This window comes from Trichosurus vulpecula, chromosome 6, assembly GCF_011100635.1.
Source record: "Trichosurus vulpecula isolate mTriVul1 chromosome 6, mTriVul1.pri, whole genome shotgun sequence".
NCBI lineage: Eukaryota > Metazoa > Chordata > Mammalia > Diprotodontia > Phalangeridae > Trichosurus > Trichosurus vulpecula.
Genome location: NC_050578.1, coordinates 143,788,854 through 143,804,087, shown reverse-complemented (window position 1 = coordinate 143,804,087; position 15,234 = coordinate 143,788,854). Strand labels below are relative to the sequence as shown.

Below are 15,234 nucleotides of genomic sequence, written 5' to 3'. Positions count from 1 at the left end.
CATCTCAGAAAAAAAGCAATTAAGCATGCCATCAATGAACTCCTTAAGAAAAAAATCTCCAAGGCCTGATGGTTTTACATGTGAATTCATTCAAACATTTAAACAACAATTAATTCCCATACTTTATAGCCTATTTGGAAAAATAGGCATAGAAGGAGTCCTACCAAATTCTTTTTATGACACAAATATGATACTAATACCTAAACCAGAAACAGTCAAAACAGAGAAAGAAAATTATACACCAATTTCCCGAATGAATGTTGATGCAAAAATTTTAAATAAAATATTAGCAAAAAGATTGCAGCCACTTATCATAAGAATAATACAGTGTGAACACATAGGATTTATTCCAGGCATGCAAGGCTGGTTCAATATTAGGAACACTATCAGCATAATTGATATTATCAACAACAAAACTACCAGAATCCATATGATTATCTCAACAGATGCAGAAAAAGCTGTTGACAAAATACAACACTCATTATTATTAAAAACACTAGAAAGAATAAGAATAAATGGAATCTTCCTTAAAATTATAAGTAGCATCTATCTAAAACTGTCAGCAAGCATTATATGTAATGGAGACAAGCTAGATGCATTCTCAATAAGAGCAGGGTTGAAACCCCTATTACTCAATTTGGTAATAGAAACGTTAGCTTTAGCAACGAGAGGAGAAAGAGAAGTTGAAGGAATTAGAAACTAACTTACCACTCTTGCAGATGATATGATGATTTACATACAGAATTCTAGAGAATCAAGTAAAAAACTACTTGAAATAATAAATAACTTTAACAAAGTTGCAAGACATAAAATAAACCTACATAAATCCTTGGCATTCCTATATATTACTAACAAAGCCCAACAGCAAGAACTAGAAAGAGAAATTCCATTTAAAGTTACTGTAGATACTATAAAATATTTGGGAGTCTATCTGCCAAGACAAACCCAGGAGTTATATGAACACAATTTATGAAACACTTTTCGCACAAATAAGGTCAGATCTAAAAAAATGAAAAAAACAAACAAACATTAGTTGCTTGTGGTTAGGCTGAGCAAATATAATAAAAAACAGCATTTTTTCTTAAATTAATTTATGTATTCAGTGCCATACCAATCAGACTACCAAAAATATTTTTACAGACTTGGATAAAATAATAAAATGCATCTGGAAGAACAAAAGGTGCAGAATATTAAGGGAATTAATGAAAAGAAATGCTAAGGAAGGAGGCCTAGCCATACCAGATATTAAACTGTATTGTAAAGCAGCAGCCATCAAAGGTTGTACAAAACCAAGTACATCAGTACTTCGTACTGGCTAAGAAACAGAGTGGTGGATCAGTGGAATAGGTTAGATACATAAGACATAGTAGTCAATGACTGCAGCAATCTGCTCTTTGATAAACTCAAAGAATCCAGCTTCTGGGTTAAGAATTCACTATTTCACACAAACTGCTGGAAAAACTGGAAAATAGTATGGCAGAAAACGGGCACACCATATACTAAAATAAAGTCAAAATGAGTTCATGAATTAGGAATACAAGCTGATACTATAAGCAATTTGGGAGAGCAAGGAATACTTTACATGTCAGATTAATGGGAAAAGGAAGAATTCATGACCAAACAAGGGATAGAGAGAGTTACAAAATGCAAAATGGATAATATTGATTATGTTAAATTGGAAAGGTTTTACACAAAGAAAGCCAATGCAACAAAGATTAGGAGGGAAGCAGAAAATTGTGAAAGAATCTTTACAACCAGTGTCTGTGATAAAGGTCTCATCTCTAAAATTTACAGGGAACTGAGTCAAATTTATAGGAATACAAGTCATTCCCCAATTGAGAAATGGTCAAAGGATATGAACAGGCAGTTTTCAGAGGAAGAAATTAAAGATATCTATAGTCACATGAAAAAATGCTCTAAATCACTACTGATTAGAGATATGCAAATCAAAACAACTCTTAGGTACCACATCTCTCCTGTCAGATTGGCTAACATGACAAAACAAGAAAATGATAAATGCTGGAGAGGATGTGGGAAAATTGTTACATTGCTGGTGGAGTTGTGAACTGATCCATCCATTCTGTAGAGCAATCTGGAACTATGCCTAAAGGGCTATAAAAATTTGCATACCCTTTGACCCAGCAATACCACATCTAGGGCTTTATCCCAAAGAGATCACACAAGTAGGAAACGGACCAGTATGTACAAAAATATTTATAGTAGCTCTTTTTGTGGTGGCAAAGAACTGGAAATCAAGGGGATGTTCATCAATTGAGGAATAGCTAAACAAATTGTGGTATATGAATGTAATGGAATACTACTGTGCTATAAGAAATGAGAAGCAGACAGACTTCATTATAACCTGGAAAGACTTATATGAACTGATGCTGAGTGAGAAAAGCAGAACCAGGAGACCATTATACATGATTACAGACACATGGTATCAATAAGGACTAACTTTGATAGACTTAACTCTTGTCATCAATGCAAGGTTTAAAGACAGCTCCAAAAGAGTCATGATGGAAAAAGCTATGCACATCTAGAGACAGAATTATGGAGGCTGAATGCAAATTGAGGCAAACTATTTACTCTCTTTTTTCCCTTCTTTCTTTGGTTTCATTTCTTCTTTCTCATGATTCATTCCATTGGTTATAATTGTTCAATGTGAAGGTATATGTAGAATCTATATTGGATTACATGTCATCTTGTGGGGAGGGGAGTGAAGAGGGTGGGAGAGAAAATTTGGAACTCAAAAACTTGTGGAACTGAGTGATGTAAACTAAAAATAAAAAAAATAAATTGAAAAAAATCATAGAATTACAGAATTTGTGAACAGGTAGATATTAAGCCATATAATTCCTCCTTTATCTGACCAAGAGTTCCTTTTACAGCAGCTCCATTAAGTGGTCATCTAATATATGTGTGAAGAACTCTAGTGAGGAAGAATACAGTATGTCTCAAGGAATCCCATTCCGCTAATTCTTTGGGAGTTTTTCCTTATATTAAACCTGAATCATCTTCACAGAAAGTCCTACTTCATTTCTTTTCTGACGAAGGTTGTCATTTTATTTTTTAAATACTGTACAACAGTCTGTAGACTCTAGAATCCAGCGCCTTATATGGTTCCATGAATGTGTTTTTGTTTGTATGCATGCATACATATACATCTTTAATATTCTCTCTCTCTCTCTCTCTCTCTCTCTCTCTCTCTCTCTCTCTCTCTGTCTCTCTCTCCCTGCTTCCCTCCCTCCTTCTCTCTCCTGCTAGACTTTACAATTTCTAAATAAAAATAAATGGCACATCTCCTACATCTCCTTTTTCCAAAAATGAAAATATCCCCATTTAATTAAACTAATCTTCATATTGCACATCCCCCACTATTCTGATCATTCAACTTGTCTTTTTCTATACATCCTTCAGGCCCATGTATTTTCCCAAAACTGAATACATAGCTCCAGCTATGGCCTGACTCAAGTCTAGTAAAACTGCAATATCACCTCCCTAGTTCTGGTTTCTATAACTCTCTTGCTTAAAGCAACCTAAGAGCACATTAACTTTCTTGACTTCCATATCATACTGTTGATTCATATTAAACTTGTAATATAATAAAGCCCACAGATCTTTTTCAGGTCAACTCTTACTTAGCCATGCCTATGTCACTTTGCACTGATGAAACAGATTTCTTAAAACGTATAAGACTGTGTATTTATCCCTAACAAGACTAAGATTTAACCCAATTTTCTAACCTGACTTTTTCTTTTAATATGTTACTTGTCTCTTATGGCTTTGTTGTCATCTAAAGAAATGGCTAAATATGCCATTTTCCTAATCAGTCATGAAAATTTTAAACAGTATAGAACCATGGGAAAATTGCATTGTGGCTTTCACTCGAAATTCCCAAAGCCCGACTCCTTGATGTTAATTCATTCAAATACTTCTGATTTTGTGTAATAATAATAGTAATAATAATAAAATGATAATATCTAATAATAACAAACATTTATATAGTGATTACTATGTTCCAAATATATTCTATGCCAAGTGCTTTGTTCTATGCTAAGTGCTTTGCAATTATTATCTTTTTTGATCTTCACAATAATCCTGAGCAGTATGTGCTATTATTGTGCCCATGTTACAGATGGGAAAACAGGGATAAACAGAAGCCAAGGGTATCAGCTATCCGGCTAGCAGCTGCTGTGAAGGTGTAAAGCCAACAACAACCAGCTCACAGAATTCTGCATGTCCACATCCTTTTCATCTGCTTTACTAAGGAAAGCAACGTTAAAGGGTTAAAAATCTTACTTTAATCAAGCATACAAATATCGTTTACTTAGTTCAGGGGGAAAAACAAGCACTCTGAATTACAGACCAAATACAATCCATAGTTGTCAACATCTGGGTCTTCAGCCGGGGAGCTCATTGCAACAGATAGCCCAGAGTCACTCACCACTCCTGCCGTGGCTCAGAGCTCCGAGCGAGAAAGCTAACCTGTGCGCTCATAGATCCTGCTCAGGGCCCTGAAGGGCCGTGACCTCACCCGGGCTGGGCATGGAAAAGTTCCCCACCCCCAATATCACATCAGATACGAATCAATGACTCCCAATTGTCTCAGTGCTGAGAAATACAAAAACATTCCACTTTTTCTGCCCCATTCAAACAAAGGCCAGAATCATTAAAGGTGAACAACAAAAAGTCCCACCTTAATTACTATTACACCATGTGACTTGGCCAGGGTCACACATCTAGTATGTGTCTGAAGCCATGTTTGAACTTTGGTTTCCCTGTCTCCTAGCACTACACAATATCCACTGAAATAACAGCTGCCCACCTAATTGTGGCCGTATCTCCCTATCTTATTCAAAAAGCATAGGATGAGAAATTGGAAATAATATTAAGGATCAGTATTATTATTCTTATATGTGAGAGGCAGATACTATTTATCTGCATGTAATTATATATTTTATCTTTGTTAATTTATTATTGTCTGTATCTCTTAATCTGAAAAAAAAACTTCAGAAAGACTTCAGGGAGCCCTCACACTTGTCTCAGTGAGGCTACATTTTTCAGGGAAAAACAACGACAAACCCTAGCACTTTGTTTGCACTCACAATTTTGTAGTTTAAATTAATATTAAATCACATGCAAAAACTGCCATTTGTATTCAGCCAGTTTTTTTCACAAAAGCAAGATGCCAGACTCTGTAATGATATTATGGAAGGGGAAACGCTTTAAAGACTGTATAAACATCCATAAATTAATCATTTAATCACTCACCCTCGGCAGGAAATCATTATTACATTTTATATGCTGATCAGCTAGGGTTAGCTAATCAATTCCTGCTCCCAGTTTAATGCAATATTTTTCATCTTGCACACAGAGCCATCTATTCCTCTTCTTGTACTTTCCAATCTAATTTTGAACCTATACAGTTCACACATGCCTTGCCATCAGGAGGGAAAATTATATTAACCTGAAAATGCTAGCCCAAATACTATTGCCAGTTACCAAATTGAAACAAAGTACTTGAGAAAGAAATAATGCCCCCTTCCCCCACCCCACATACACTCCAACTAGGAAACAATACTCGATATCTGAAACTAGAGACATATATTTCTACCAAAAATGTTATATACCAAAAAAAATCTGGTATGGGTAACTTTTTTCAATTTGTTCTTTTTTGTTTTTCTTTGGTTCAGAAATGAAAAAGAAAAAAAAATCAAAGAAGTAAGTCCTCTGCTTCTGTAATATTGATGAGCAATTAGCCGTTAGAGCAGAATCAATGAAGAAGTCTAAGATATTTTGACAGCAATATTCCACACACTCATATATACATATATACATACACACATATGTATACATGTGCGTATATGTATATGTATATATTTATATGTGCATGTGTATGTATATATATTTGTGTGTATATGTGTGTGTGTGTACATGTGTATGTGTGTGTGTGTGTGTAGCAGTTCTCCAGTTGAGGGGAATTAGGTGGCTATTTGGGATAGCTGAACTCTAGCTCAAAAAGTTCTTCCTGTTAAGGCCCTCTTGTCAGTGGGTTTCCCATGCAAACTACAGTGGAAATACTAGAGTTTCACCTCTCTTTTAGAGATTTAGATTTAGAGATTTAGAAAATACTTTTTCTAGTTAGTAATGAGTGTCTTACACATTCCCAGACTCTACTGCTTTGTTCAGAGCATACCACCTCTGCATAGGGAAGGTACTGGGGAGATGCTCCTTGGAGAATAATGATGAAAGGCAATTCCTTATAGACTATGAAGCATATGTCAACATTATTTAAGTGGAATTGTATAGACATTGTATAACTCGTTCATTTCAAGTGCTCACATTATAGTTCCAATAGGAAGACACCAATGTGGCTCGGTTCTTTGATTCACTGCTGTCCTCCCCCAGAAGGGGGCCTCACTATTTCCCTGGCCTTCCTCAGACTAGGGCTAATACACTTGGATGTCCCCACTCCTTTCCCCATGTCTGCACTCCGCCTCCCCTCCACGCTGAATTTCTTTTAAAAATTTGGTTTGATTCAGACACTATCTGACCTACCTATAATGTGACGTTTGCCCTGGCGCTTGATCAAACTTGTTCCCTGAACCAAAAAGTAGCGATTAGAGCTGATATTCTGATATATGTTTAACCCAAGAAAGCTGAAACCTAAAGCCAACAAAACTATATCATACACATTTATAATTAAATAGTGGTAAACATATATGGTAAAGTGAGAAAATACCACTGAATTTGGATATCAGAGGCTCAAGGTTCAAATATATGAATTTTTGAGTCTTGTACAACTCACTTAATCCAGTTCTGCCTTTCCACACTACAAAAAGAAAAAAAAAAACAAAGTATGATAGTCTCCGAGATCCCCTACAACTCAAAATCTGTGCTCTCTTAAGGAGCAGTGTAGAATAGTTGCTAGGGTAATGAAATTGGAGTCAAGGAGAGCTGGTTTCTTCTCCTTATTGGCTAATAACCCAGGGGAAGTCACTGAATGTTTTTAGACAACTCTTTGGTGGGCAGAGGGAAAAGAGAAGCACAGAATTATAATGAAAAACAGCAGCAATAAAAAGGAAATAGTAAAATGCAAATAAATGTATTAATGTACAAAACAAGGTCATCTATATTTTATACCTCTCCAGCAAATGCTTAATAAGCAAAAGCAAAAGAAGGCAAACTATTATTTCAATATGGGGTATGCTGTTGCCATTCACATTTCATTGGGTGGAAAAAAATACCTGAAATATTTGTTCCTCACAATATCCTTGTGAGGTAGGTATGTAGCCTACATCAGATGGGTTTTAGCTTACCTGGATTTTCCTAAAATGATTAAATCATAGGTTCAAAAAAAATCCACATGATAGCTATATTTTGATCAGTTAAATGAATGCTCTAACTTTTCTTGCTTAAATAAATCTTAAAGACAAAAAACACTTAAACTTCAGGGAACTGGATATGTCATTGAAAATGGAATCAAATATTAACCAAATTTGCTACCAAAATGAACAAATAATATTCCTTACATCATGGTTACTAAAAAAAAAGCTTACAAAAGTAGATTTATCAGAGGAAGAAGAATTAAAAAGAATTGAGGTAGAAGAGGAGAAAGAAGGAAGAAGAAGAGGAGGAGGAAAGAGAGAAGAATTTATGGAACATTTTCCCCTTGCATTGTGGAAAGTGAATTCATTACTGGGAGATTCAAATGGAATACAAAATGGGATGCTGAATTTTTCAACAAAATTAACAATCACAGGCTACTCATTTGTAGAGAGTTCTTGTCGGGACAGGTACTTGATGACAATGGCAGCTCAGTCAATTGTTGTCTTTTTTGTGTGTTTGTGTATCCTATCCTTATTTATGCCTGTTGACCACCTGACTGTTCCAGGATAAAACTCAGGGGAGGATATAACTAAATCCATACAATTTAGGGACACATACCTTGATTTTCCTCTCAGAATGAAAAAAAATAACTAGCTGCATAATAGAGAAGGTAAAAGTTATGGAACAAAGAACAGCTGCTGTACTGAATTCAACAGTTGCCTTCATAGTTGTCATTTGACATCACCTTTGCTACTCTAGGAATCTTGCTTTTATTACATCAATCAGAAGCAAGTGAGCACTCAATAGGACTTTTTTTTTCTTCTCCTCAAGAGAGAGCAACATGGTTTACCTGACATATTCAAATTAATTACTTTGACTAAGTCTGTTTACCAATAACATCATAGCCTCCCTAGAGGTTTTTAGAACCTCAAAAATAATATTTTCCCAACTAAACATGGTGTTGCTCAGTCAAAGATTCTTATGTTTCATGAAGAGAGAGTTATGGGATCTGCTTCCAGACCAATGAGAGATTGAAATGCTAAATACTAAAAAAGGAAGGAGGCAGCTCTGGTGGGGGACATAATTCATTCTTATAGTCTTCTTGAAATTCTGCCTTAATAAACTGTTTTAGACAACAATCAACCAAAAACAAACAAAAAGGTATCATGATTTAACATGTATTGAGTGTAGCTCTGTATTGGCTGGTATGAATGAATGTATGTTATCTGATCTGTTTTTTTTTTTTACTAAAAAGAAGTCCTTAAAAAAACTTTCACTCATAAAAATGAGTAGGTGAAAAAGAATGTAAAGCCATAACAGTTGTAAGAGAAACTTGCATATCATTTCATACCCAAGAAAAATTAGAGTTCTGAAAGAAGGGGGAAGCATATTTTTTAAGATCCATGTATTAGTTCAGTCATGTTAATTTCTAGAAAGGGTTTCAGTAAAGAAAATGTTTTGCATACAACTCATTTTATAATTAAAAACAGCAGCAACAAAAAGGAAATGTTAAAATGCAAACAAACGTACTAATGTGCAAAACAAGGTCATCTATATTTGACAGCTCTCCAGCAAATGCGTAATAAGCAAAAAAGACAAACTATTATTTCAATATGGAGTATGCTGTTGCCATTCACATTTCACTGAGTGAAAAAAAATACCTGAAATCAAAACACTGTCATGAATATTTTAAAGAAAGCATTTTAGAATTGGGGGAGAAAAACAAAACAAAGTTTATTGCCTTACTTCTTGTGATGGTTGGTGCTGGGGGATTTAGTGAAGGAGACTGTAGAACTCACAGAGAACACTAGAAAGTATGTGATCAGTTTAGGCCTAATCTGCCTATTATCCTGTGCTTGAAAGTCCTCTTCCTGAATCAATGAAGAGCACTGCTACACAAGGAACTATAACAGAATTGGGGCCCGAGGCACCTCATGATTTGGGAGTTCCACTTACCTGCTTGATTTGTGGTTACATTTACAGAGACATATTGCCGGATTCCTGGGCTCAAGTCGGATACTCCATTCACTGCCTCAATCTCAAAGGTATAGTTTGTGTGAGCGAGGAGATCCACCATCATGACAGAGGTGTTTTTCAGGCCGATTTGACGGGGGAGGTACCTGACATGACTGCCACACTCCTCACACACACCTGCATGGGAGTTGCACTTCTTGCATGCAATATAATATGACACATCTTTCCTTCCACCAGTGTCAGCAGGAGGAATCCATTCCAGAAAGACACTAGTTTCGTTAACATTTGAGATGGCATTCCGAGGAGCTGAGGGGGGTCCTGGTTTGCAAAGTAAAGTGAGAAAAACATATTTTAAGATGATATTGTTATGCATTCCTCATCCCACCATTCCCTGGGCTGAAGAAATATATAATGTAGTTGATTTTTTTTTTCAGTAGGAAGCAAATAATGGTCAATTTGTAATGAAATCTGAAGTCTTTTGTTAGAGGGAGGAATGTATTAGGGGATTTTATGTCCCTTTTGAACTATTTTTTTTCCTGAGATATATTTCTAATTTAATAAAAGTAAGGTTTATTTTACTATAAATTATTAAATAAGATAATAATGTTTAAGTTTTACTTATATGTGTATGCACATGTATTGTGTGTGTGTGTGTGTGTCTGTGTGTGTGTGTGTGTGTGTTTGTAGATACTGAACATTTAAATCCTCTTCAGGCTTGAACATATGATGTCTCTTTGCTACTAGTCCCAACCAGCCAGGAAAGTGAAGGCCAAGTGCAAAAGGAAACCATTTTTTTAAGTTGTAGTCCTTGATCCCAAAACACATGGTTGGCAGAAACATTTCACACATATTTCAAAATATATTCCATTTTCTCATGCCAAATCACATACAGTATTTTTTAAAGCTTCCCTCATTCTGTCAAGAAAGCACCAGGTTTTAAGAGACTGATCAACCATTACAATCTGTAATAACATTTCTTCTCTCAATACTACTTTAATGCCATAATTCTGTAATTTGTAGACTGTAATTTACAAAGTATATGGGGTTCATGAAACAAAAAACAATGACACATAACTCTAGAACATTTTTTCTCTAATAAGAAATAGTTTTTTTTTAAATAACACAGCTGTTTGGTGTCCGGAGAAATAACATAATAAACTTCATTCCAAGAATATCAAAACAGATGAAAAAATATATCTGTCTCAAATCTCAAAACTCATACACAAAAAATGCCTCCAAACTGACTTTCCTACCTTCTAACCTAAGTTGTCAATGTTTCTATTGGAGTTGAAATGAAAATATCATTACATGAGAAAGAAGTTCACTTTTTTGTCCCAATCAGGAACACCTTATCTTAATAAAATATTTTAATTTTGATGCCAATAATGAAATCAGCACAACACTGGGAATTGTTCAACGCTTTTGCAGATATGCAGGAAAGAGTGTTCTATTCTGTAAATTACTATGACTAATTTGAGGTGAAAAAAAGCATATTGAAAATAATGGATTTCGAATTACACAGCCACCTAAATACATAGCTGAATTCCTAACAGATATATCTAACTTTTGACAGAAATGAAATGATCATGCAGTTAGGAATTCACAAAGGAGAAATTAGAATTGTGCCTTTTTTAAAAAAAGAGACTCAGATAACTTTCGCTGAAATGAAATAATAAAAAGTATCATGGTAGATCAATTTATCACATATAACTAAGGTGCAAAGTAACATGAAATCATGGAAAGACTATGATACTTGCAGTCAAGAGCCATACTGTATAGTCTTGACCATGATATTTATTATTTGGGTTATCATAATGAGTCACTTAACTTTCCTGATACTGAATATTGGTATTGACATAACTAGATTTCCATCAGTGTTAAATTAAATAATATATGGAAGATACTTTGTAAACTTTAAAGGACTATAATCATGTCACAACTTCAAGGTATTAGTTTTCTCATCTGCAAAATGCTGATACTAAAATGTGAACTACCCATGCAATAAAGTTATTGTAAGGAATTCTCTTTGAAATTAAAATGGCGATATAAATATAAGTTATTAGTATTAATATATCCAGATGCTTATGAAAGACATAGACTAATTTTCCTACTACAGATTTTCCCTGTGACAAACCTAAAAATGTGAATTAATTGTGAATATTTGGAAGCATACTTACGATGCAGGTGAAGTAACAGGGAAGGATGTATATTATCCAAAGCTTTATTTATGCAGCACTACCTTTTAAGAACCACATAAGTAAAACAGTAACACCTCTGAAAATCAGCACCACACTTAAAAAAATCTTCTATTTTAACCCCTCTTGGTACTAACAAGCACACATACAAGCATTCCAACAAAAAGATAGCACTTGTGGAAGAAATGGCTATATGAGATTTCAAGATGATTTGACTTGATTATCCAGCTTTCTAAAGGATAGGCAGGAATGGGAGAATGACACTTTCTGATTGAACTGTCATATGGCTTTCCCCCACCCTCAATCAATTAGAGATACTAGAATAAGGAATGTGTAATATGTAAAAATCTATTTTTAAAACTACATTCAAAATATTTGAGCTTCTTTTTAGGGGGAAGGAAGCATTCAAATGAAATATTGAATGTAGAAAGTATTCATTTGGAATAGGAAACATGCACCAAAACCTGTTTCTTCTTTTGCTGCACCCCTCTCAAACCCTTAACACTCCTGTCAGTACAAAAATGACTTCGAAGTCAATGTGAGTGTTACATTCAAGCTCAACTCTGAAGCAACTGATAAAAAATGGACTCAGACCTGTGCTGAAAATCATGTAATGGCATTCTTCTATCACTAAATATGCATATTGGAGGATACAGATGAAGAAGTGGGGCTGAAAAGTGTGTTCCTGAAGAAACATGTTTGTTTTTTTCTTTTTTTTATTTCTGCATTTTCTCATTTCTTAAATAAAATAAGGCTTAAAGTTGGTACCATCAATTTAATTTTATAAAGCCAAGCAGAATATAACATTTAAGATTCTCATATGAACATTTATTAGTCCATCTGCTTGTGGAAAATATATGCATTATGTGCATCACTCAGAAAGCAACTGAAAACAGAGTTATGCAGTCATCTATACATATTATTATATAGGATTAACAGCACACCATATCAGAATTTTAAGCACTGCAGACAAATGAATGTTCCTTTGGGAAAAAAATGATGGAAAATTTACATTGTCAGAGGGGTTAGCAATATGAAGCTTGTGTCTCTGGACTCTGTCCCTAGGCCTATCAATAACCAGTCCTCTACCTTTTTCTTTCTTATCACAATGCCCAGTGAAAGGTGGCACATCACCTAATGTTTGAGACACCTGAGACTGTCTACTTTCATGAAATTTTATAGAGGATTAATGGAGCTATAAAGATAACTCAAGCCAGACTCCCTTCACATGCATTTCTTTCCCTTCCCCTCCTCACCCAAGTACCTTTGCTTCCAGTGTCTGAGTATTTAAAACTCAACATTTATGGAATTGAATTGAATTCAAACTAAAACACATGGGGGAGGTCTAAAGGACTGAATTCTATGAAAGGCTTTCTTTACACATTCATCTGACCTAAAACTCCTAGACATAGGAGTTTTCATGTTCTCAAAAACTTCAAATTCCACTGAATTCTCCTTTATGACACTAAGATAACAACATAACTGGAACATTCATAGCCACTGGGAATTATATCGCTTAAAACAAAGAAATTTACCTAATTAAAACAACAAAATGTGTTCCTTTTGGATGTATTCACACAATACATATTTATTTTCTGATAGTTAAAAGTTGCCAATAATTGACCATATCCACTATTTTTGTGGCTTTTATTTCCAAAAAATACCTAAAATCAGTTGTTGTTTTTTTTTCCTTAGGCAAAGTGTAAATTACTTAAAAGCACCAGTAGGGTTTTGTGCAGAAGATTCAGCTTATCTTCTCAAAGGCTTAAAGGCTTCTATTTCAATGGCAATGCTTTGAAGTGAATGATCATGTAACTCATAAAATCATCATCCTCAGAGGGAATCAACAAGAGCTTAAGTCTGAAGATACTTAATAAGGACTATCTGAAGAATCTTGAAAATGTGTTCTAATGAATCTTTGGAAACTAGGAAGAAGGGAATAATTTCAGGTGAAATATTACTTTGGGATATTCTGGACACTGCTTTTCTGAGAGAGATCTATCTGTTTTTAGGGTCAAGATTTATCAATAGTGATCCCTGCCATGAAGACAAATACTCACTATGTTAAGGACTAAAATATAACAAGACATGATTGAGAAATATGTAGTGGGCTAAATGGAAGGGCACATGGGCCAAAGAAGCAGTTGCTGATTTGGACTCTCTTTTATGTTCCATTTTTATTAGATTTTCATTAAAATTTCTATTTGCAACAGACCTCTGAATATGCTTTTCAGTGATGACTCAAGTTTGTCTATATCATCTACAGAACTAAAGAACTGTGGTGGCAGTATGTCAGATTCCATGGGGAGATGAATAGGAGTAATGATCAATATGGGTGTTGCCAGTGCAGCTTTGTAGCTCAAAGAGAACTTTTATGAATATGGCTCATGTTTAGGATGATAAACAAAGCATTATGAGATCATGAATAGTAAGAAACTACATTTAAGGACATTAATAAACATTGTCTTTGACAAAAGTTTGTAACCCTAAGTTGAAAAGTTGGGTTAGTTTTTGATTCTGATATCTGAGCTGCTAAATGAACCTGCCTACATGTGAAGAAGCACTATACATAGCTAAACTGTTCTTCAAATTATTTGCAAATCAGAGGAGCAGGTTGAAGTATGCCTCTCTCCTTTGTGCCAAAAAGAATTCTGTGTTTAAATGAGTTGGAAGATTGAGGATTCAAATACAGCACATAGTCTATATAAATAGACAAGAAGGGAACTCAGTCATTAATGCAGTAATCATGATTCAATCACAAAGCAAAGTGAAAGAGTTATCACCTAAAAAGTGTTTCTAAAGTCTAACTTAAGGAATATTAGTATGATTCTCCTAGTGTTGTATTAGTGAAGTTAGCCTTTATGAGACTTGCGTGAGGGGACATTCACGTGGCTAGGGTGAGTAAACACTGTGCCCACTGAAGAGAAAAAAAGAAGCATGCAAGGTTATTGTTTTATTTCTATCATGCCACTCCTTCAGATTGGCACAATGTGAGTGTAGTATCATTGAAGAGACACATGGTTTCCTTACTTGTACATGCCATTGTAGGTGGGTCAGACTCCCTCCTGAAATAGTCCTTTTCACAGAGACAAGAGGTCGAAGCTTCTTCATGGGTATAACTGTGAGGTGGACACTTGCTGCAGCTCTGGCTCTGAGGTGAGGCTTTGAAGAATCCAGGTTTGCACACTGTCAAAAGAAATCAGAGGCTAAGCTCTTCCCCTCAAATAGCTGCTGTGGGAGTTGGCAATCTGCATTGTTGGAAAGTGTAAGAACATTGATGAAATTATACATCTACTAAGATATCAAGTTTCCAGGTGCAGAGTTATAGCAAACTCTATTTCAAAAAAAGTTGACATAAGAATATTGAATTGTTATTAATCATCTTAGAAATTTCATAGAAAACTGAAGAAGAGTTGTAAGAGAAGAGATCAGCAAATGGTTTGACAACTTCTGAAAGAGGAAAAAGGTAGGTTTCTACAAAGTATAAAGAAGTGAGCCTGTTTCTAATCTCTAGAAAAATTCTAGAAGAGATTATTAAGCCTATAGTTTGTAAGCATTTATAAAGGGAAAGCATGACCCCTAAGAACCAAGGGCAGTTCACAAATAACACATTAGATCAAGTCAAAAAAGCATCCTTTACTTTAAAAAATAATGTCGTACTATACTGATTATACATCAGAGAAAAGTTGTGGATTGACTGCATCAGTTTCAAAAAAGTATTTGATGAAATCCC

At 34.9% G+C, this 15,234-nt stretch overlaps 1 protein-coding gene across 1 annotated transcript in view; it reads right to left on the bottom strand.

Moving 5' to 3' along the window:
• LOC118854795 (ephrin type-A receptor 5-like) overlaps window positions 1-14,683 on the bottom strand; it is a 37,339-nt gene extending 22,656 nt beyond the window's left edge. The window contains exons 1-3 of the mRNA XM_036765039.1: window positions 14,532-14,683; window positions 9,289-9,624; window positions 6,562-6,669 (exon numbers count right to left, since the gene is read on the bottom strand). Coding sequence (XP_036620934.1) covers window positions 6,562-6,669; window positions 9,289-9,624; window positions 14,532-14,544 — 457 coding nt within the window. The 5' untranslated portion in view covers window positions 14,545-14,683. The remainder of the gene's footprint in view (window positions 1-6,561; window positions 6,670-9,288; window positions 9,625-14,531) is intronic.
• Window positions 14,684-15,234: the final 551 nt, after the last annotated feature.